The sequence below is a fragment of the Rosa chinensis genome, chromosome 4 (assembly GCF_002994745.2).
Source record: "Rosa chinensis cultivar Old Blush chromosome 4, RchiOBHm-V2, whole genome shotgun sequence".
Classification (NCBI taxonomy): Eukaryota; Viridiplantae; Streptophyta; class Magnoliopsida; order Rosales; family Rosaceae; genus Rosa; species Rosa chinensis.
In genome coordinates, this window is record NC_037091.1 from 38275586 (window position 1) to 38299768 (window position 24183).

The following is a 24183-nucleotide window of genomic DNA, read 5'->3' on the forward strand; positions in this document are numbered from 1 at the left end:
TTCTCTCTTGTTCAGTGGGAATGCAGCATTTGTACATATTGCAGGAATGAAAGTCCAGTAATATTACTTTACAATTTAAAATGATGTGGTATTACATGTGGGTGAAATCTTGATGTGTTCTTTTTCTTTTTTCTTCTTTTTGTCAAAAAGTGCAGAGATGGCAAATTTGAAACCTTAACTCACACTTAATTTGTTGAAACTTGTCTTACCTCTAGATCAAATGCTAATCAAGAAGATAATATGTTATTTAGGAACTTGAAAATTCTATTGAATTAGGATTCTTGCATGAACTATGAAATTCTGATTACTTACTTTTGCATGATGTGTGGATGTGATCTAATTGCCTTTTTAGTTTTTGTTTATTACTGTACGTCTTCTTTTTGTTACACCAATTGGTCAAAACTGGTGAGTGTGGGACTGGAGTTAACAGTGGAGACTGGACAGTGTGGGCTCATTTTCTTTTCAACTTTACAGATGTGTGGACATCATTTATGATCGTGAAAACGCGTGGGAAACATAACAAGGAAACTTCCTCGTCAACACCTTTGCTTTATCAGTGACTGGAGAATCCAATTTACTCTTCGTCTTTCTTCTCCAAACTCCAGAAACTCTTTCAGTCTATCTTGTTATCTCAAAGCTTTCAATGGTGATCATTGAAGAAGCCACTCATCCATGGACATACGATGTCTTTCTGAGTTTTAGAGGTGAGGATACACGCAACAATTTCACAGGCCATCTGTGCCGCGCTTTGCGTCAGAATGGAATCAACACCTTCATGGATGATCAGCTCAAACGAGGAGAAGAAATATCACCAGCACTTCTCCAAGCAATTGAAGAGTCAAAGATTTCAATCATTGTGTTCTCTAAAGATTATGCATCCTCGAAGTGGTGCTTGGATGAGCTTGTCAAGATCCTTGAGTGCAAGAAATCAAATCAACAAGAGGTTCGACCAGTTTTCTACAAAGTCAATCCCTCGGATATACGAAAGCACAGAGGTAGCTTTGGGGAGGCACTTGCTAATCATGAATGCAAATTCGAAGATAACTTGGACAAGGTTCAGAAATGGAAGGCAGCTCTTAAAGAAGCGGCAGATTTGTCAGGGTGGCCTCTCTCAGAGTAATTTTCTACCCACTGGCTTTAAATTTCCTTTTCAGCTTCAGTCTTCTTCTTTTCAATTTCTTTATTGTTTTGACAAAAAATGAACTGATCTTGATATATTATCAAGATATACAAATGACTGTACTATTATCAATCAAGTACACAATTAATTCAAAGAAGATAATATCTAATAACTCGGTGGTAAACTGTATTTACAGTAATTGGACTTCTACAACGTAATATATATTTTATTTTATTTATCTGTGACTGTAAATGTGAATGTGTTTTGTGTTCTTGATTAAATGTTGTTTGTTCTAAATGTCCAGGCATTGTTCTGAATCCAGTGTTATTCATAAAATCGTTGAAGAGATTTTAGAGCAAGTCATAAACAGTACATATTTGTATGTGGCCAAGTACCCAGTAGGAATAGAACCTCGTGTGCAAGAGATCCATAACCTTTTAGGTGTTGGGGAAAGAGATGTTCGTATGGTAGGTATATGGGGGGGTGGTGGAATAGGTAAGACAACAATTGCCAGAGCTGTCTATAACTCATTTGCTCATAAATTTGATGGGAGTTGTTTTTTGGAAGATGTTCGAGAAAATTCAATGGGTGCTGAAGGCTTTGTCAAACTACAAACGAAACTTCTTTGTGAGATTCTAAAGGGAACAAATTTGAAGGTGGCCAATGTAGCTAGAGGAATCACTATGATCAAGAAAATGTTGCAATACAAAAGTGTTCTCTTAGTGCTTGATGATGTGAATGATATTGATCAGTTGAACAACTTAGCTGGTGACTGTAGTTGGTTTGGTAAGGGTAGTAGAATCATCATAGCAACAAGGGATGAGCAATTGCTGACAGATCATGGTGTTGAATTAATATACAAGGTCCAAGAATTGGATCATCATGAAGCTCTCGAGCTTTTTAGTTGGAATGCCTTCAAAAGAAACGGACCTTTGGATGGTTTTGTGGAACTCACAGAACGTGCAATATACTATGCTCGAGGCCTTCCATTAGTTTTGTGCGTTCTAGGTTCTTATATATGCGGTGGAAATGTAGAGCAATGGGAAGCTGCATTAGATGGTTTCAAAAGCAGCAAAATTCAAGATGTTTTGAAAATAAGTTACAATGGATTGGATCACAGAGTGAAGGAAGCTTTTCTTGACATCGCATGTTTCTTTAAAGGTGAAAATAGAAAACACGTGATAAAAATATTGGAAGCTTGTGGCAGCAAACAGCATGTTATTAATGTGCTCATAAAAAAGGCCCTCATCAGTATTGATTATAAGGATTGCATTTGGATGCATGACTTGGTAGAAGAAATGGGTAGAGATATAGTTCACGAATTGTCACCCAATAACCCTGGAAAACGAAGCAGGTTGTGGTTTCATGAAGATGTTTACCATGTTCTAACAGAGAATATTGTAAGTGCATATCTCAATTTACCTCAAGTTTAGTTTTTTTTTTTTTTGGTTAAAATCCTAAAACCTAAGTAGACCTTGAAATTTAATTATTTTAGAAAGAGCTTGGTGTGTTAATACTATTGCACTTTCATATTAGGGAACAGCCAAGGTTATAGGCATCAAGGTGCAGTTCCCCAAAGATTCAGATGTGATATACTTAAGTGGTACTACTTTCTCCAACATGCCAAATCTTAGACTTTTCATATACCGTTCTGGACGCTATGCTGGAGTTGTTGATAATCTGCCTAATAGCTTGAGGGTACTTGATTGGCCTGACTGTGACTTACAATTTTTGCCATCCAATTCTTTTGCTGTAATCAATATGCCAAGAAGTTGCATCAGAGGATTGGAAGTTGGATACAAGGTATGTTCTTTTGGATACACATGTAGAGTATTTGTGGTGGTTTCACGTATTTATCTCTAGCTGATCACATGTGACTTCCTCTCCATCATTTTTTTTTTGTTTTGTTCTTGCAGCATCTGAAAAATTTGACATCAGTAAATCTAAAACATTGTAAATACCTTACAAAAGTCTCGGACTTATCCGGAAGTCCAAACTTACAACGTTTGGATCTAAGTTACTGTCAAAATTTAGTTGAAGTGCATCGTTCTGTTGGATTCCTCAATAAACTTGATTATTTGAATCTTTGGTTCTGCTCTAGTCTTAAGACTTTTCCAACTGAAGTTAGTTGGAAATCCATGAGGACGCTTCAGCTTGTCTATTGTGAAAGGCTTGAGAATTTCTTGAACATTGTGCACAAGATGGAGTCCATTAAAACATTGACCTTAAATGGAAGCGGCATAAAAGAACTGCATTCCTGCATCGGACGTTGCACTACGTTGGAAGCTTTGGATTTGCAATATGGAACTTCAATCAAACAATTGCCTTCATCGATTGGGAATCTCACTTCCTTGGTGAAATTGGACGCGTCTGGAAGTCCCCTTAAAGAACTGCCTTCATCAATTGGAAATCTCACTTCCTTAACAGAACTGAAGCTGTCTAAAACTCTCATCCAAGAATTGCCTTCATCTATTGGGAAACTCTCTTCCTTGGTGGAATTGGATGCATCTGGAACTCTCGTTGAAGAATTGCCTTCATCAATTGGGCATCTTACTTCTTTAAGAGAACTGCAGCTGTCTAAAACTCCCATTAAGGAATTGCCTTCATCTATTGGGAAACTCTCTTCCTTGGTGAAATTGGACGCATCTGAAACTCTCATTGAAGAATTGCCTTCATCAATTGAGCATCTTACTTCTTTAAGAGAACTGAAGCTGTCTAAAACTCCCATTAAGGGATTGCCATCATCAATTGAGAATCTCACTTCCTTGGTGGAATTGGACGTTTGTGAAACTCTCATTGAAGAATTGCCTCCATCAATTGGGCGTCTGACTTCCTTGGAGACATTGAAGCTGTCTAAAACTCTCATCAAAGAATTGCCTTCATTAATTGGGTATCTCAATTCCTTGCGGGTATTGGAGGCTTCTGAAACTCTCATCGAGGAATTGCCTTCATCAATTAAAAAGCTTACTTCCTTATTTAGATTGGACCTGTCTAAAACTCCCATCAAAGAACTGCCTTCTTCAATTTGGAATCTTACTTCCTTAACCAACTTGGACGCTTCAGAAACTATGATTGAAGAATTGCCTTCGTCAATTGAAAATCTCTTTGGTTTAAAACTAAAAGGATGTGCAAACCTTAGAACTGTGCCGCACAGTGTTTACGGAGGGCTGCAACATCTAGAAGAATTAGACCTGTCTTGGTGCCCAAAACTGGTGACATTTCCAAGTAGGGCGAGCGCTTTGGTTTCATCAAGTGCAGAATCTCTTCCTCCGATGCTTCCAACTAATTCAAACAATGGGCATGATCATCCTGGTTCCTCACTGTTTCCCAAGCTACGGTGGCTTTATTTTAAAGGATGCAAATTATCAGTCTCTGATTTCCTAACGAATCTTGACTGTGCGTCCACATTACGGACACTTAATCTATCAAGAAGCAGTTTTGATAGTCTTCCGGCATGCATCAGCAAATTTCATCGGTTGGATGATCTTGATTTAAGTGGTTGCGAGAGGCTTCGAGACATTTCAGAACTTCCACCAAATATAGCATATATAAATCTGGATGATTGCGTATCGTTGGAAAGATTTTCAAAATTGTCAAATATACTGGAACAGAAAGACACTCCGGGACTTCTTCGAATTATGCACTTGTCTAATTGCAATAGACTGATGGATAATCTTGGCATGGACATGGTGTCGAAGATGGCAAAAGCATTGCTTAATCAGGTTCTCTCTCTCTCTCTCTCTCTCTCTCTCTATCTCTCTAATAATTAACCATATATATCTTGCAGCTGGTGTGTCACGGCTTCGGTTGGCCTGTGAACTGCTGGATGCTTCGACTTCCAAGTCTCCCGGGAATTGAAGTTCCAAAGTGGTTTAATAGGGGTGAGGGGGCCACAAGTGTGCCTCCTGGTAGCCCTTACCCTGAGTATGATATATGTGAAATTTTGATCAAAATTCCTAGGAATTTGATGGGAGAGAGAATACGATTGGTTGTCTGTGTTGTTTTGGAAATTACCCAAGATTTTTCTGGTGAGTGTGGTGTGACGGTTGTGATTAATAAACAAGGGCATTATGGCGGTGGAGATTATGGTTTGTCTTCAGCTCATGATGATGTATATGTCTGTCTGACATGTATTGATTTCATGGAGCTAGCGGTGGTGGATCATGAGGTTCGAGTGACATTTGAAGGGTATAACTCACGTGGCAAACGGTTGCTCCTAAAAAGTTTCGGGGTCCACCTGGCTAATATGCAAGAGAATGATGATGATCAAGTAAGTGGTGAATACTCGGCACGAGAAAGATATAGGCAGAGCAATGCTAGCATTTCTGATTTTGAAAACGAAGAAGGGGCAGCTGTAGCATCATTAGTATCAGATGACAGCAGTTCCGGGGAAGTAGACGATGATCATCATGATGGGGAACAGGAACAAGAACAGGAACCTCATCCTCCAACCGAAAGATTTGAAGACTTGACAAGACAAACTAATATAGGCAGAGCAATGTTAGCATTTCTGAGGTGCTTTGGAATTACCACCTGCTTGTGATTTTGGTCACGCACAAGGTGCTGCTAGCTCTAGTGTCATCAACAAATACCAATCGAGGCCTTGAAGTACACTGCGACCATTATAGTTGGATTTCAGGTATTAATATTCCATGCCACATGCATAAACTCTTAATCTGTTGTGATAATTTTTCACTGACCTGATTTTTCTGCATTGTCTTATTTAGAAGAAGAGCTTTTCTTTTGCCAAAGTCGATCTCAGAATATGGCAGTTGATGGTGAGAGGCTAGATCTGGACTCATGTGATGATCAACTCTCTATCAATCCACACGAACAAGGCTAGGTTTGTTCTTCAATTCGTTTTTGCTTATTGGTTGTCTGGCTTTTTATTTATTTTTTATTTTTAACTCTGCGCCTTTAATTGTATTGTTTGCTGGCTTTTAGTGCCCTCTGTTTATCACAAGTGAGATTGATATAATACTGTATATCTTCAAACACTGATAAGTTAGTTATAATAATAAACAACGCATACATAAGGACTACTGACTTAATTAATTAAAAGAAATTCATATGATTACATGACATGAAATTTTGATCTCACCAACTAAAGTAGGGAAACTACCTAAAATACCACTTGGAAAAGAAAAAAGGAACTTCAAAATGTGTGAATGTGCATGTCACCCATATGAGAAAATAATGTCCACCAAACATTCCTAACAGATTTGGAACATGAGTGTTTTATTAAAGACAGTATAAAGTGTGCAACATTTCGTACATTAGACTTCGATAAAAGAGTAGAAATATCAACAGAGGACAGCTCTTACAGAAGCAGCAAATTTTCTGCAGTAGCCTCTCTTGAATCATCGTATTTCCAATTGCACGTGTGTATGTGTGTGTATTGCTGTAGTTTTCTCGCATATATGCTTCCATTTTTAATCTGTCTTTTTTGCTTATTAATGGAATTATTCATTGCTTAAATTTCTGAGTTGTGTTGATAAAAATTGGGAAACTGTTGAAATATGTAGTCTGGGGGCATATTTTTCAACTCGATGAACGAGAATGAATGAATCTTTTTTTTGTGAATGAATGGATTGAGAATTGCAGGTTTCTTGATTATGAGTGAAAATTCAGTACTTGGATGGTTATATATCTGATAATATAACTAACAAATGGACTCACTAACTGGCTAGCTAACAGTCCCAACTGGCTTGTAGTTTTACATCTTTCACTGTTACAGTCACTAACAACAAATTAATCACAGTAAGCTGAGTCATAGTTAAACATACTATACTGTAACTAACTTCCCCCCTCAATCTTTAGGTAGAGGACTTAGCTGCAGGTTGGCAATAAGAGAATGAAAGTGAGAGCAGGGCTAGTAGAGACATTTGCATGGTGCTCTGCACTGGAAAGATGGGAGTAATTCCTATAGCTCAATTCATGATATTTCTAACCACAGGCATAGGAACCAGCTTTTAAGTACCTTTGCCTGCACTTAAGCATAGCCTGCTTTCATTCTGATTATGAGAAGCATAGAAATCAGAGGAAATAAGCGTCTTAGAAAGGAGCTGAAATATTAGCTAGTGATCAGTTGAAGAACTGCTGAAAATAATAGTAGGTTGTGCAGGAACTTGTGTGACCAACAAGAATGAATCAGGTGGAATATGAATGAGCTGAAGACTGTGAGGATGAATTATGTAAAAGTAATACTGACAAGGCTCTTTACATGTGCTCATGCGCGCAGCATAGTTACTCATTCAACTGTACTTGAATAAGCATAATTGCTAGGTTGATTCTTTTGAAAAAGGTGACATGCTATGGGCCATGCTTAGAACAGAGTTGACATGAGAGTAATGAGATAGTAATGGATGAACCATGATTACTGAAACTGATGAATCATGATATTGAAACCACCACGGGGTCCTGCCATTGTCTGAATCAAAAGCAATCGTGCCTCTATTGTAAAAGTAGCCATCACCATATTTCTGCCTCTTTCTCTTCAACTTTGAGGATTTTATGTTGTGTGGTTATCACTGAAGTTGTATTGTTAATGGAGGAGATATTCTTGGCATCATCTCCTGCAGACAGAGGAGAAAGCTGCAATGTTGTGGCCGCCTGATCAACTGTTTTGATTGCGTTGTCATCAGTGATATAGGTTATAGTACCCTGATCCATTGCAGATTTTGAATTAATTCTATATCAAAGATCAATTATCGAAAGAACAAAAGTTGATAGACAAGTTGGTGTAATCTATCAGTAGTAATATTCTCAGTCATATTCAGCTGCTCTCATCTCTTGAAAATGGACATCTGATTCTAGATTGTGTTTAAGTATAATGTATTTGAGAGAGATTGATGAGAGAGATGTGTTCTTATTATTGAGAATAGGAGCCCTATATATAGGGATTACAAAGTGCTAGTTCTAATGTTACAAGGAATACCAATCCGTGTAGGATTGGGAAATCTAGAACCTTCTCTCCTATTGCTACTCCTAGTTTGATAAGGCACACTAAATCGATATTCCTTCAACACTCCCCCTTGTGCCGCTTCAAACTTGGTGGTGACGCTTCATCCGTTGCCTCGTTAAAAACCTTGCCAGGTAACAAAAACCCTGTGGGATAAAAATAACCCTGGTCGAAGGACAAAAAGAGCACAACACGTCCTTCACTCTTCGAGATCGAACATGTAGACATCATAACTCCCCCTGATGTCGATATCTCCCCCTGATTGCTATAATCGTGGGAGTTCGGATAACTTTCTCAATCCGATGCTCTTCACATGTTTCTCGAAGGTGGATTTAGGTAACGACTTAGTGAATAAGTCCGCTACATTATCCTCTGATCGGATTTGATTCACTTCAATCTTTAGAAGTGATTGTTGTTGCTGATTATAAAAGAACTTAGGCGATATATGCTTGGTGTTGTCGCCCTTGATGAAACCTAACTTCATTTGTTCAATACAAGCTGCATTATCCTCATAAATGCATGTAGGTTCATTTGTGGTAGACTTCAAACCACAACTTCCTTGAATGTGTCGAATTACGGACCTTAGCCATACACATTCACGTACAGCTTCATGTAGAGCAATAATCTCTGCATGATTTGAGGAAGTAGCAACAAGGGTCTGTTTTGTAGACCTCCAAGATATCGCAGTGCTTCCCATGGTAAAGACATAACCAGTTTGGGAGCGACCTTTGTGAGGGTCAGAGAGGTACCCTGCATCAGCAAAACCCATCAAGACATCATTGTCGTTTTGATGGAGGGAGATAGGAGAACGCCGGCCACCATGAGCGGTGGCGGCGCCGGCGGCGGCAACATGGCCGGCGGCCATTCCATGGACGGGGGCGTTTTGCCTCTTGGGGTCCAATCCCAATTTTCCGTCATTCCTTTTCTCTCTGTAGGGATAGAATAGGCCCATATCAATCGTACCTCTTAGGTATCGAAAGATTGTCTTTATACCAATCCAATGGCGGCGTGTTGGCGCAGAGCTATGTCGAGCTAACAAGTTCACTGCGAATGAGATATCCGGTCTTGTGCATTGAGCTAAGTACAATAATGCGCCTATTGCACTCAAATAGGGCACCTCGGCCTCTAATGGTTCTTCGTCCTCATCCCTTGGACGAAACGGATCTTTTCCGGGCTCAAGACTACGGCCGATCATGGGAGTACTCGTAGGCTTTGCTTTATCTTCATTAAAGCGCCTTAGGATTTTCTGAGTATATGCAGACTGATGGATCAAGATTCCATCACTACGGTGCTCGAGTTCTAAACCGAGACAAAACCGTGTTTTCCCAAGATCTTTCATCTCAAATTCGGATTTCAAGTATTTAGCAGTTTCCTTCAACTCATCTAGAGTTCCAATTAGGTTCATGTCATCGACATAAACTGCTACGATTGCAAATCCGGAACTTGTTCTTTTAATAAACACGCATGGGCATATTTCATTGTTAATATATCCCTTCCCAATCAAGTAGTCACTTAGACGGTTATACCACATCCGTCCGGATTGTTTTAATCCATATAGTGAGCGTTTTAACCTTATTGAAAACGCGCTCCGTGGTTTAGAGCCACTTGATTTGGGTAATTGAAGTCCATCTGGAACCTTCATATATATCTCTGAATCTAGATCCCCATAGAGATATGCTATAACCACATCCATAAGCTGCATGTCAAGTTTTTCGGAAACTACCAAACTGACGAGGTAGCGGAACGTTATAACGTCCATTACGGGAGAATATGTCTCCTCGTAGTCAATTCCAGGGCATTGTGAGAAACCTTGCGCCACAAGGCGGGCTTTGTATCTAACAACCTCGTTTTTCTCATTACGCTTTCTAACAAAGACCCATTTATGGCCAACAGGCTTTACACTTGGGGGTGTCTGCGTTACAGGCCCAAATACCTGTCTCTTTGTTAGTGAATCCAATTCAACCTGGATTGCATCTTTCCATTTAGGCAAATCCGCTCTTTGTTGACATTCTTCAACAGAGCGAGGTTCGATATCATCATATTCTATAATTCCTTTTGCAATATGATATGCAAATGCATCATCAATCACCATAGAATTTCTATCCATCATCTCATGTACACTAGTGTAATTTATGGAGATCTCTCTATTCTCTGGAGTTGGTTCTGACATTGGAGCGTCCCCCAATGATGTCTCTTGGACATAATCATAATCCGGAATATTCTCATGAGATGGATTATTTACATCGATGATTAATAGATTATTTTGTGCCGAACTCGCTTTCTTTCTTGGGCGAGAATCCATCGAACCTATGGGCCTCCCGCGCTTCTTGGCGGGAGCCGTGGGCCTAGCCACAACGTCACCATCATTGAGAGATGGGACGTTGGCGCCATACTCATGCATTCTTGAGTTGGCGTCATGTCCTCTACTTTTAGGGACATCAATCCTTGCAGGCACGTTTGCAGCAGGTATGTGTGATCTCGTCACTTTAGCGATATCAGAAAACGCATCAGGCATCGAATCTGCTACGTTCTGAAGATCGAGAATTCTCCGCACTTCAATTTCTGACTGTGCGGTTCGGGGATCAAGATGAGACAGAGTGGGGACAGACCACGACAATTCCTGTCGTTCCTGTTGAACATTGATGTTCTTATCTCCCCCTAACGACGGGAAGACTGTCTCATCGAAGTGACAATCCGCAAATCTAGCGGTAAAGAGATCGTCTGTCAAGGGTTCTATGTAGCGGATAATCGTTGGAGAATCATATCCAACATAAAGGCCTAATCGTCTTTGAGGACCCATTTTGGTGCGATGTGGCGGCGCAATAGGCACATAGACTGCACACCCAAATATGCGTAAGTGTGAGACATCAGGCTCATACCCAGTAACCATCTGGGACGCAGAGAAGGGTTGAGTGGCAGTGGGCCTCAGACGAATAAGCACAGCTGCATGCAATATTGCATAGCCCCAAGCAGAAATAGGGAGATTGGTGCGCATCACCAATGCTCGAGCAACCATTTGTAGTCGTTTAATGGTGGCTTCTGCGAGACCATTTTGGGTATGAACATGAGGAACAGGATGTTCAACATCAATCCCAATGGACATGCAATAATCATCAAAAGTCTTTGATGTAAACTCCCCAGCATTGTCTAATCTTATAGACTTAATGAGATGATCAGGGTGGTGAGCCCGTAATTTAATTATTTGTGCTAGGAGTTTAGCAAATGCAGCATTCCTTGTGGACAATAGCATGACATGTGACCAGCGTGTCGATGCATCAACCAACACCATAAAATATCTAAATGGTCCGCATGGTGGTTGAATAGGTCCACAAATATCACCTTGGATTCTTTGCAAGAATGGTATATTTTCTTTGGTGTCCTTTGCATAGGATGGTCTCGATCCTAACTTTGCTAAAGAGCAGGCTTTGCAGAACGAATGATGGGCTTTGGAAACAACCAATGAGGATTTTGGTTGAGCCATGAAGTCACAATGGACCTTAGAAGTAAAAATTGGAGGCAAAGGAGCCTTGGTGGCGTCAATGCCACCCTGAGGCCGCAGGGGGATGGCGGCGCCGGCCAAGGATGGCCGGATTTTAGGGTGAACGGCGCCGTGAGGCGCAGGGGCTCCTTCGGTGTCCAAAAACCGAGTTTGACTTCTTTACGTTCTGAAAAAGGGATGTCCGTGTGAAGTCTTTAAGATACGGATCATCATGTCACGACCTGGGTGTCCCAAACGGTCGTGCCAAAGCCTATATGTGTCGGAATCCCTTAAATCATCTCTCATGACATGGTTGGATTCAATGATTCGAATAGTGGTTGCATACAACCCACTAGATCGACACATAAGTTTCTCTAATACTCGTTTATTTCCGTAGTCATTAGAGGTGATGCAAAGGAACTCTTGTCCATTCTCACAATGCGTTTCCGCATGAAAACCATTGGCTCTTATATCTTTGAAGTAATAAAGTTCGAAAAACATGTCTACGACATGAGATAAAATAAATCGATACTTTATTAATAATAGCCAATGATTACATCAAAGTTTCGTGACCATAATCTAATCCAAAGAAAAATCAAACATTAGACAAATTGTAGTCACTCAATTCGTTCGGTAATTCCAATTAAATATGACCAGGGAAGTAGAGAGAGATGTCGGTGGAGCAAAGCTCTCTTAAGTACCACTAATCTCAATTACTTTCCTAGATATCATACTTAATTGAGTACGCCTAGAAGAAAAGAGATAATCCAATAAGTCATTTTATTGATTAAGGCATAATTGCCATTACATAATTCTTGGAAAAATAAAAGACTATAAAAAAATCTGCGGTATTTTGTCTTCATCGCCAGATTTAAAGTCTTTTATAGCTCGATGTATTACCATTGATCAGGTACTCCATAAAATATCATGAAGAGGATGCTCTCTTGATTGAGGTGTATTGACACAATACATATGGTCCCTAGAACCAATGGCGTTGGAATAGTGCAATCATGGCCAAAAATGGCGCCATGGTGTCCAACCCTATACCCTCAACGTCATGACTCCTATGGTCATGTTAGGGTTTTCTCAATCAATTTGTTATTTTGTGTTTTTCCACAAGCATGCATAAATAATATGATGCAGAGAGCCTCCGAACAATATTTCATAACTCTTTCAAAGTTATAGTGAAGCAGATATTATTCCATCGTGCTTCTATGTTCGGAAAGTTGTGAATGTTACTAAAACGTTCACTAGGCGCAACCCAAAGGTTGTTAGCGTTATCCTCATTCATGTACTCAAACTGGAGGGCCATCTTCATGTGGCGCTTCATCAGGGTAAATGCCCTGGAATTTTCTATCTCAGTTTGTGAGTCTTGAGCGGTTCCTTTAGAACAGGGCTCTTGGATTGTAGGCAAATAAATATCCCGTGCCCGTTGAATCCAATGGAGTAAAATCGAACTCGTTCAAGTCTTACATCCTGAAAGGAAAGCAAGAACGTATTAGTTTCGGAGTCAATGCTTCCACGAAAACTAATATAAGATTTCTGAGCCTTAATGCTACCAAGAAATCGATTTCCAAGAATAATTGGATTAGACCGAAACAATGATGTTTATATGTTCGTTAATCGATGCTTACGGACGCTCTTAGTCCGAAGTCTTACAAACGCTCTTAGTTCGTTAATTGCGTGAATCCCCACGATTCCGCTTTTCTCAAAGATCGAACCCACGTTATAAGAAAGGTGGGATGTAGAAGAAGGGAGGTTTTCAAGTCCCCGAGAAAAGAAGAAGGAATATAAATTCTGAAATTACAGGACTTCAAAACTTACTCTTTTGAATACTTACTTGGTGAAAATTCGGAGCAGATTCTGTTCTGAACAGCTTGTACCTCGATTGGTGTACAGATCTCAATATGACTCCGATAAGACTGAAATTCGGAGGTTAGATGGAAGAGACAGAGACGAACAACTTTGATGAAGAAAGTTTTTCGATCTGAGCTTCCGAACTAGACGTTTCGAGGCTTGCAAGAAGACGGATGTGCACAGGAACGGGAAAAAGATGCAGTGGGTGTGCGTTGGCTTGTTTGCGCAGCAGGGATGCTTCGGTGGCAGCAGGCTGGAACGCAGGGCTGCAGGGAGGGAGCAGCAGGGGCTGCTGTGCAAGGTTGCAAGCACACGGGCGCTCGGGCTGCAGCGAAGGCTCGGCTAGCTCGGGCTAGGGGCTGCTTTGTGAATGAGTTTTGGTTTTCTGTTTTGTGGTTAGAGTCGTGCTGATAACGTGTTTAAGTATAATGTATTTGAGAGAGATTGATGAGAGAGATGTGTTCTTATTATTGAGAATAGGAGCCCTATATATAGGGATTACAAAGTGCTAGTTCTAATGTTACAAGGAATACCAATCCGTGTAGGATTGGGAAATCTAGAACCTTCTCTCCTATTGCTACTCCTAGTTTGATAAGGCACACTAAATCGATATTCCTTCAACAGATTGAAACTTAATTAGGAGCGCTATTTGTAGATATTTCTTAGTGTGAACATTGTACTACGGGGTAATGCTACCATTAATCGTTTGCTGTTGTAGTATATATATATTTATATGTCTATCTCATGTATAAAGGGGGATGCTTAAGTGTAAAGATAGGAATAAGTGACTTGTATGATAAGCTTTATGCCAAAGGGGAACAAGCATGGTTATCTCTATCATCACAGCCACAATGCCACATGAGAAAGCTAGAAATGGAGCTGTCATCCAAGTTGTATTTCATTCTTTAAGCATCTCACATCTCAAATGTATTCCTATAAATACCTCCTTGAATGAGATGAATAAACACACTTGAAAACTCCATTCTCTCTTTGGATTACTCTCTCTCTCTCTCTCTGTGTTTCATTTTATAGTTGTACTTAAACACGTTATCAGCACGAAATTGCTCTAGAATTAGGATCGAAGTTGAAAGGAGAAGAGGTAGTTCATAATCCAATCGAAGCCATTTTTTCAAACTTACAAAAAACCTCCAAACCCTAGCTCATATCAAAGCCCTTGATTCAAGAAGCCCAGAACCGGTTTCAGAATCCCCAGAACCGGCCGGAAACCACCCGAACCGGCTGCCGGAAGTTCTGAAACGCTGCCCGAGGACCTGCGCAGCAGCTGCCGAGCCCCTGCCGAAGTGCTGCCGAGTGCTGCCGAGCCCCTGCCGAAGTGCTGCCGAGCCCCTGCCGAGTGCTGCCGAGCCCCTGCCGAGCCCCTGCCGAAGTGCTGCCGAGTGCTGCCGAGCCCCTGCCGAAGTGCCGCCGAGCCCCTGCCGAGTGCTGCCGACAGCCCCTGCCTACCCCCTGCATACCCCTGCGCAGTAGCTGCCGAGCATCTGCCGAGGACCTGCGCAGCAGCTGCCGAGCACCTGCCGAGCCATCTGCCGAGCATTTGCCGAGGACCTGCGCAGCAGCTGCCGAGCAGCTGCCGAGCCATCTGCCGAGCATCTGCCGAGCAGCCTGCCTAGCACCTGCGCAGCAGCTGCCGAGCAGCTGTCGACACATCTGTCGACAGATCTGTCGAGCAATTTTCCGGCGACTTTCCGACAACTTTCCGGCGACTTTCCGGACACTTTTCCGGCGACTTTCCTGACACTTTTCCGGCTACTTTCGGACACTTTTCCGGCGACTTTCCGGACACTTTTCCGGCGACTTTTTCCGGCAATTATTCCAAGGTATTATTTACTAAAAGTTCCCGTTTTTGAGTTTTTACTTCATTTTTCCTCTCTTTCTTTTTCTCGGGAACTTACAATTAAAAGCGGAATTACCGTAATTCACGCTAAACGAACTAAGAGCGTTCGTAATCATGAACTAAGAGTGTTCATAATATTCGGACTAAGAGCGTCCGCAAAACATCATTGTTTTGGTCTAAATATTATTGATTTTAGCTTTCATGGAAGTTTTAAACTCCGAAACTAATATATCTTCTCTTATTATCTTCAGGATGTCGAATGAACCTAGACTCGACTTTCAAATACTTGACTCAACGGGTTCGGAATACCATAGTTGGGTAACCGACGTTGAGAACCACCTCACTTCAAAGGGAATATTGCCCATAATTCCAGCTCCTGATCCAGGCCTTGTGTTCCAACGAACACCTACAAAGCATGCACAAGCTATTATCTTGATGCGGCGCCATATGGATAAAGCACTCAGATTAGAGTACATGTCAATCAAAGATGCAAGAGACCTATGGGTAGCGCTAGAAGAGCGTTTTGGCAATATCCAAGATACCCTCCTCCCTGACTTGAAGGTTCAGTGGAATAATATACGCTTCTCCGACTTTAAGTCTGTTGCTGAATATAACTCGGAAGCTCTTCGCCTCAAATCCATGTTGAGGTTCTGTGGAAAGCCTCTCACAGAAGAAGAGCTAATTGAGAAGACTCTCTCCACCATTCCCGTCTCAGCAATTGTGATATCAAAGCAATATCGCACCGAAGTCAATGCTGGACGAATTACAAGGTTTAATGAGCTTATTAATCTTTTGTCGGTAGCTGAAAAGCACGACAACATCCTTGTAAAGAATTATCATTCAAGGCCCATCGGAACCAAGAGCGTCCGTGAGGCAAATTATAATGCACCCAAAAGAGGGCGCAAGCAGCAATACCCTAATAACAGGGGACATGAAAGGCGTACGGGCCCATATAACCACTCCAATAAAGAGAGAAACCGCAACTTTAAAGCGGACACACGTGGTGGTAACTCCACACGTGGTGGCTTCACACGTGGTGGCAACTCCACACGTGGGAGAGGTGGATACGATAACAATAAGGGCCGTGGAGGTCGCATCATAAGACGTGGTAGTAGCAGTAACCCTCCTAGGGAATATCCACAACGTGGACAAACTGCACCTCCAATGAAAGGAGGCAACCATAATGACGTGTGTCATCGGTGCGGATCAATCGAGCATTGGTTCAAGCAATGCAATGCAAGTACTCAACTAGCTGCAAGCTATAAAGAGTATAGGCAATTCAGGGAGCAAGAAGCTAACCTTGCCGAAGATGAAGAGAATGAAGATGTCAATCTCACCATAGAAGACTTCAAAGCTAAACAAGTGCACGAGGATGCAGCAGACTTTGATTAAAATAGTCTTTTCTATTTCCCAATAATGGCAAACGTGCCTTAATCAAATTGTATTGACTCTCTCTCATGTGGCGTACCCAATGAAGTATGATGTCTAGGAAAGTAATTGAGATCAAGGTATTTAAGCGAGCCTCGCTCCACCAACATCTCTCTACTTTCCTGGTCATATTTCATTGGAATTACCAAACGGATTGAGCAATTACAATTTGTATATGTTTGATTGTATTTTGGAATAGACTTTGGGAAACCTTGATGTAATCATTGGTTATTTCCCTTATTAATAAAGTATCGCATTCAATGTCATGGACATGTGTTAATATTCCGAACTTTATTCTTTTTCAGTATGTTTTCCGGAGAAATGGAATGCCTTCTTGATAGTGGCACCACACATACTATATTACGAAATAGGCAATTATTCTTATGGATGACGCCTAGTCGATCTTCAATAACTACGATGGCAGGATCATCACAATTGATTCATGGTCGAGGACCAGCTCAATTCTTGTTGCCAAATGGCACGAATATTAATGTCACTGAAGCTCTATACGCTCCTAGGGCTGGAAGAACCCTATTGAGTTTTAAAGATATAAGAGCCAATAATTTTCATGTGGAAACACATTGTGAGAATGGACAAGAGTTCCTTTGCATTATCTCTAATAACTACGGAAATAAACGAGTATTAGAGAAACTTATGTGCCGCTCTAGTGGATTATATGCAACCACTATCAGAGTAATTGAATCCAACCATGTTATGAATGAAAATTTATGGGATTCTGACACATATAGACTTTGGCACGACCGTTTAGGTCACCCAGGTCGAGATATGATGCTCCGTATATTAAAAACTTCACACGGACATCCATTCTTCAAAACGAAAAAAAGTACGAACCAAAGATTGGTCGAAAGAACTACTTCATATCATTCGTTTTGCAAGGCTTGCTCTTTAGCAAAGGTAGGATCGAGACCGTCCTATGCAAAGGACACTAAAGAAAATATACCATTCTTGCAAAGAATACAAGGTGATATTTGTGGACCTATTCAACCAACTTGCGGACCATTTAGATATTTTATGGTGTTGGTTGATGCATCGACACGCTGGTCGCATGTCATGCTATTATCCACGAGAAATGCTGCATTTGCTAAACTCCTAGCACAAATCATTAAATTAAGGGCTCACCACCCTGATCATCCTATTAAGTCAATTCGTCTTGACAATGCTGGAGAGTTTACATCAAAAACTTTTGATGATTATTGCATGTCCATTGGGATTGAGGTTGAACACCCTGTACCTCATGTACACACCCAAAATGGTCTCGCAGAAGCTGCCATTAAAAGACTTCAAATGGTTGCTCGAGCATAGGTTATGCGCACCAATCTCCCTATTTCTGCTTGGGGATATGCAATATTGCACGCAGCTGTGCTTATTCGTCTTAGACCCACTGCCACCCAACCATTTTCTGCCTCCCAGATGGTAACTGGGTATGAGCCCGATGTCTCACACTTACGCATATTCGGGTGTGCAGTCTATGTGCCAATTGCGCCGCCACAGCGCACCAAAATGGGTCCTCAAAGACGATTAGGTCTTTATACTGGGTATGACTCTCCCACCATTATCCGCTATATAGAACCCTTGACAGGCGATCTATTTACCGCAAGATTTGCGGATTGTCACTTTGATGAGACAGTCTTCCCGTCATTAGGGGGAGACATGAACGGTAATGTTCAACAGAAAAGACAGGAATTGTCGTGGTTTGTCCCCACTCTGTCTCATCTTGATCCCCGAACAGCACAATCTGAAATAGAAGTGCGGAGAATTCTCGATCTTCAGAACGTAGCAGAATCAATGCCTGATGCGTTTTCTGATATCGCTAAAGTGACAAGATCACATATACCTGCTGCAAATGTGCCTGCAAGGATTGATGTCCCTAACACTAGAGGACATGATGCCATCTCAAGAGTACATGAGAATGGCACCAACGTCCCCTATATGGGTGACGTAGTGGCTAGACCCACGGCTCCCGCCAGGAAGCGCGGGAGGCCCATAGGTTCGATGGATTCTCGCCCAAGAAAGAAAGCGAGTTTGGCACAAAATAATCCATTAATCATCGATACAATTAATCCATCTCATGAAAATATTCCGGATTATGGTTATGTCAAAGAGACATCATTGGAGGACGCTCCAATAACAGAACCAATTCCAGAGAATAGAGAGATCTCCATGAATTACACTAGTATACATGTGATGATGGATAGAAATTCTATGACTATTAATGATACTTTTGCATATCATATTGCAAAAGAAATTATAGAATACGATGATATCGAACCTCGCTCCGTTGAAGAATGTCAACGAAGAGCAGATTGGTCTAAATGGAAAGATGCGATCCAGACTGAATTGGATTCACTAACAAAGAGACAGGTATTTGGGCCTATAACGCTGACACCACCAAATATAAAACCTGTTGGCCATAAATGGGTCTTTGTTAGAAAGCGTAATGAGAAAAATGAGGTTGTTAGATACAAAGCCCGCCTTGTGGCGCAAGGTTTCTCACAACGCCCTGGAATCGACTACGAGGAGACATATTCTCCCGTAATGGACGTTATAACGTTCCGCTACCTTGTCAGTTTGGTAGTTTCCGAAAAACTTGACATGCAGCTTATGGATGTGGTTACAGCATATCTCTATGGGGATCTAGATTCAGAGATATATATGAAGGTTCCAGAAGGACTTCAATTACCCAAATCAAATGGCTCTAAACCACGGAGCGCGTTTTCAATAAGATTGAAACGCTCACTATATGGATTGAAACAATCCGGACGGATGTGGTATAACCGTCTAAGTGACTACTTGATTGGGAAGGGATATATTAACAATGAAATATGCCCATGCGTGTTCATTAAAAAGACAAGTTCCGGATTTGCAATTATAGCAGTTTATGTCGATGACATGAATCTAATTGGAACTCTAAATGAGTTAAAAGAAACTGCTAAATATTTGAAATCCGAATTTAAGATGAAAGATCTTGGGAAAACACGGTTTTGTCTCGGAATAGAACTCGAGCACCGTAGTGATGGGATTATGATCCATCAGTCAGCATATACTCAAAAATTACTAAGGCGCTTTAATGAAGATAAAGCAAAGCCTGTGAGTACTCCCATGATCAACCGTAGTCTTGAGCCCAGAAAAGATCCATTTCGTCCAAAGGATGAGGACGAAGGCTTATTAGAGGCTGAAGTGCCATATCTAAGTGCAATAGGTGCATTATTGTACTTGGCTCAATGCACAAGACCGGATATCTCATTCGCAGTGAACTTGTTGGCTCGACATAGTTCCTCGCCAACACGCCGCCATTGGATTGGTATAAAGACAATCTTTCGATACTTAAAAGGTACGATTGATATGGGCTTGTTTTATCCCTACAGGGAGAAAAGGAAAGAAGGAATTATGGGACTAGATCCCACAAGGAAAAAAGCCACCTTCCCCCCCTCCATCAAAATGATAATGATGTTTTGATGGGTTTTGCTGATGCAGGGTATCTCTCTGACCCTCACAAAGGTCGCTCCCAAACAGGTTATGTCTTTACCATGGGAAGCACCGCGATATCTTGGAGATCCACAAAACAGACCCTTGTTGCTACTTCCTCAAACCATGCAGAGATTATTGCTCTACATGAAGCTGTGCGTGAATGCATATGGCTAAGGTCTGTAAATAGACACATTCGAGGAACCTGTGGTTTGAAGTCTACCACAGAAGAACCTACATGCATTTACGAAGATAATGCAGCTTGTATTGAGCAAATGAAATTAGGTTTCATCAAGGGGGACAATACCAAGCATATATCGCCAAAATTTTTCTACAATCAGCAACAACAAACACTTCTAAAAATTGAAGTAAATCAAATCCGATCAGAGGAAAATGTAGCGGACTTATTTACTAAGTCGTTACCAAAATCCCCTTTCGAGAAACATGTGAAGAGTATCGGATTGAGAAGGTTATCCGAACTCCCATGATCTCCAGGGGGAGTCTAAATCAGGGGGAGTATCCATACACATACTCCACACTCGATGCGCATTGTGCTCTTTTTCTCCTTCGACCAAGGTTGTTTTTTCCCACAGGGTTTTATTACTTGGCAAGGTTTTTAACGAGGCAATTTCGAAGCGCACGGCCTAGACAATACTATTGACATGAAATATCCAAGGGGGAGTGTTGTAGTATATATATATTTATATGTCTATCTCATGTATAAAGGGGGATGCTTAAGTGTAAAGATAGGAATAAGTGACTTGTATGATAAGCTTTATGCCAAAGGGGAACAAGCATGGTTATCTCTATCATCACAGCCACAATGCCACATGAGAAAGCTAGAAATGGAGCTGTCATCCAAGTTGTATTTCATTCTTTAAGCATCTCACATCTCAAATGTATTCCTATAAATACCTCCTTGAATGAGATGAATAAACACACTTGAAAACTCCATTCTCTCTTTGGATTACTCTCTCTCTCTCTCTGTGTTTCATTTTATAGTTGTACTTAAACATTTGCCACTTTAACCTACTAGTCTAACAAGTGTATGTCACACACAGAGACAGTTTTTGTATTCTCTGCCCTTTTCAAACATATATGGAAACATACAATTTCATTAAATGTCTCTATGCTTCTAAACTTGCTGGCATGTTTTTGAGTCTCAACTAATGCATCCAGAACGTAGTTGATGAGATGATTTAATATGGTGCGGAGCTTAGCAGGATAACTTCCAGTTTGCTGGGTAATATTCATTTGAATTGGAAAATGAATATGGCAAAGGAGGTCTTTGATTTAAGGATAGTCAAGGGTCAAGTCCCTGCTATGCTTCCTGTAAAACTTCGGTCAGTGGTTATGTAAAAGTTAAAAGAGTAGATGGACCACTAAGGCTTGTTAAGTAAATGATCCAAACAAATTGATGCCTGATATGAAATGCGAATTCTTTTTGAGAGGTTTTCATCTCTGAAGGCATTTAATATCAGTTGGTGTTGCAGATCACTAAATAATATAAATTATAAATTTTGTTTTCTTTATTTTGTTAGGATAGACACAATTGACGATTGTTCTTGAATTTGATTGCCTTATTGCCCTAAGCCACTAACAATTCAAGTAACTGTTGCCTGATAGAGTTGAGAGGGAAAACCCTGCAGAAAGTGTACATATATGCAGATATCTGCCTCTGTAGTCTATACATATATCATATTTAGGAACTTACATTTGTTTTTGGGATAGCCTTATGATTTAGTGATTCACATTCAGGTATTTACCAGACAAAAGGTCAATTGCAAACCTTGTTATGTTATGCTATGCTATGCTATATGACTCTGACACTCAAATTAGGAATGTGGAAAATGGAACAGATAGAATTCATTGACTTGGACAGTCTCTGCATGATGCGTGCTATCAATCATTTGCTTTTTTTATTTTGTCAACTTTATCGGCTTCATAATTGTGAAAATGCGTCAGTGGCATTAGAAACTTCCTCAGGAGTCAGTGAACTAGGAATCCAACGAATTCACATTCACTTTCCTCCCTTAATTTGCTTCCTCTCCAAAAATCTCTGAACTCTTTCACTAGCTCTTTTGTCATCTTGACAACTAGCTTTATTTCAATGGTGAATATTGAAGAATCCTCTACTTCTTTCACCCATCCAATTTTTCTGAGTTTCAGAGGTGATACACGCAATCATTTCACAGGTCATTTGTGCAGAGCTTTGCGGCAGAAGGGGATCATCACCTTCATGGATGATCAACTCAGACGAGGAGAAGAACTATTAACAGCGCTTCTCCAAGAAATTGAACAGTTGAGGATTTCAATCATCATCTTCTCTGAAAACTATGAATCCTCCAAGTGGTGCTTGGATGAACTTGTCAAGATCTTCGACTGCAAGAAATCAAATCAACAAATGGTTCAACAGGTTTTCTACAAAGTTGATCCCTTGGATATACGAAATCATATAGGTATTTTTGGGGAGGGACTTGCTAATCTGGAATGCAAATTCAAAGATAACTTGGAAAAGGTCTAGAAATAGAAAAATTCTCTTTCAGAAGCAGCAAATTTGTCAGGATGGACTCTTTGTACGAGTTTGTTTTTATCCACTGGCATTAATTTATCCTACAGCTTGATATAAGCTTGATTACCCTATTCAACTTCTGTCATTTTTCAATTTCTTTACATATGATACAAGATTATGTTGACAAATTACAACATACTTCAAGAAGATAATATTTATTTAGCATATTTGTTGAAATTGTTACTGCGAGTGTGTCTTTTCTATGAAAACTGTGAGTGCGTGTTGATGATATTCTTGATTATAATGTTGTTTATTTTATTTGTGAGGGGAACTGGTTTCCTTACATGTTTCCTACACTTTTAAAATGTCATGCACTGTTCTGAACCCAAACTTATTTACGACATTGCTGAAGAAATCTCAATGAAAGTGATAGAATGTACTTATGTGGAGGTAAATGAGGGAGTCTCGGCTGCAAAATGTTCATAGGCTTTTAGAGCAAGTTCACCCGTTGGGTCACCGGGTCACTTACTATTCACTGTTTTTTAGTGTATATTTTCAATCTCTGGGTCACGAAATACACTGTGCCCGTGACCCAGGGCACGAAATACACTGTGCAGGTCACCATGACCATGGTGACCCAGAATACTGTACAGGGTAACCCAAGGCACGAAATACACTGTGCTCGTGACCCAGAGGGTGAAATTAACACTAAAAAGCAGTAAATAGTGGGTGACCTGGTGACCTAACGGGTGAACTTGCTCTTAGGTGTTGAGGGAAGAGGTGTTCATATGGTGGGGATATTGGGAACTGGTGGAATCGGAAGGACAACAATTGCAATAGCTGTTTATAACTCAATTTCTCATGAGTTTGATGGGAGTTGTTTTTGGGAAAACGTTAGAGAAAATGGATGACAGAGGCTTCGTCAAACAACAAAAAAAAGAACACTTCTTTTTTAGATTCTAGGGTAACAAAATTCAAGGTGGCCAATGTATATAGAGGAATCACTATGATATAGGAAAGGTTGCAATACAAACGTGTACTCTTAGTTCTTAGTTCTTGATGGTGTGAATGACATGGATTAAACAACTTAGCCGATGAATCTGATTGGTCTGTTATGGGTAGTAGAATTATCATAACGACAAGGGATAAACAGTTGCTAATCGCTTATAATGTTAATTTAATATACAAGGTGAATGAATTAGATCATCATGAAGATCTCGAGCTTTTTAGTTGGATGCCTTAAAAACAAACGAACCTTTGGATGATTATTTGGAACTCACAAAAGGTGCAATACGCTATGCTTAAGGCCTTCCATTAGCTTTCAGTGTTCTGGGTTCTTCTCTATGCGATGGAAGTATAGAGAAATGGCAAGCTGCATTAGATGGTTTCAAAAGTCCAAAAATTTGAAAAGTTCTCAAAATAAGTTATGATGGATTGGATGACGTTGTGAAGGAAGCCTGTCGAGTCTTTAAGGTGAAGATAGAGA

The 24183-nt window shown here is 40.6% G+C and overlaps 2 protein-coding genes and 1 pseudogene across 4 annotated transcripts; all 3 read left to right on the forward strand.

Moving 5' to 3' along the window:
- Positions 1-515: 515 nt before the first annotated feature.
- On the forward strand, positions 516-22966 carry LOC112197926 (TMV resistance protein N). Of its 3 annotated transcripts, none has more exons than XM_024338895.2 (7): positions 516-1116; positions 1425-2520; positions 2657-2923; positions 3037-4842; positions 4908-5759; positions 5848-5963; positions 22381-22966. In XM_024338895.2, exons 1-5 carry the CDS (start codon positions 644-646, stop codon positions 5661-5663), a joined length of 4398 nt encoding a protein of 1465 aa, XP_024194663.1. In that variant the 5' UTR covers positions 516-643; the 3' UTR covers positions 5664-5759; positions 5848-5963; positions 22381-22966. The 3 variants fall into 3 exon arrangements, with proteins under 3 accessions (XP_024194663.1, XP_024194665.1, XP_024194664.1); XM_024338897.2 differs by having other exon boundaries at positions 22394-22966; XM_024338896.2 differs by lacking the exon at positions 22381-22966 and adding an exon at positions 6941-8031.
- Positions 13916-16849, forward strand: LOC112197928. The gene is made up of 2 exons (XM_024338905.2): positions 13916-15254; positions 15523-16849. The coding sequence occupies exon 2, from the start codon at positions 15524-15526 to the stop codon at positions 16661-16663; it is 1140 nt and encodes a 379-aa protein (XP_024194673.1). The 5' UTR covers positions 13916-15254; position 15523; the 3' UTR covers positions 16664-16849.
- Positions 22296-24002, forward strand: LOC112199241 (annotated as a pseudogene).
- The last annotated feature ends 181 nt before the right edge of the window (positions 24003-24183 follow it).

Bases quoted from the DNA above. Each gene is read 5' to 3' on its own strand.
- LOC112197926 (XM_024338895.2), top strand. From the start codon at position 644: ATGGTGATCATTGAAGAAGCCACTCATCCATGGACATACGATGTCTTT. The intron at 1,117-1,424 runs GTAATTTTCTAC...CTAAATGTCCAG, and splicing joins TCAGGGTGGCCTCTCTCAGA to GCATTGTTCTGAATCCAGTG. The intron at 4,843-4,907 runs GTTCTCTCTCTC...TATATCTTGCAG, and splicing joins CAAAAGCATTGCTTAATCAG to CTGGTGTGTCACGGCTTCGG.
- LOC112197928 (XM_024338905.2), top strand. From the start codon at position 15,524: ATGTCGAATGAACCTAGACTCGACTTTCAAATACTTGACTCAACGGGT.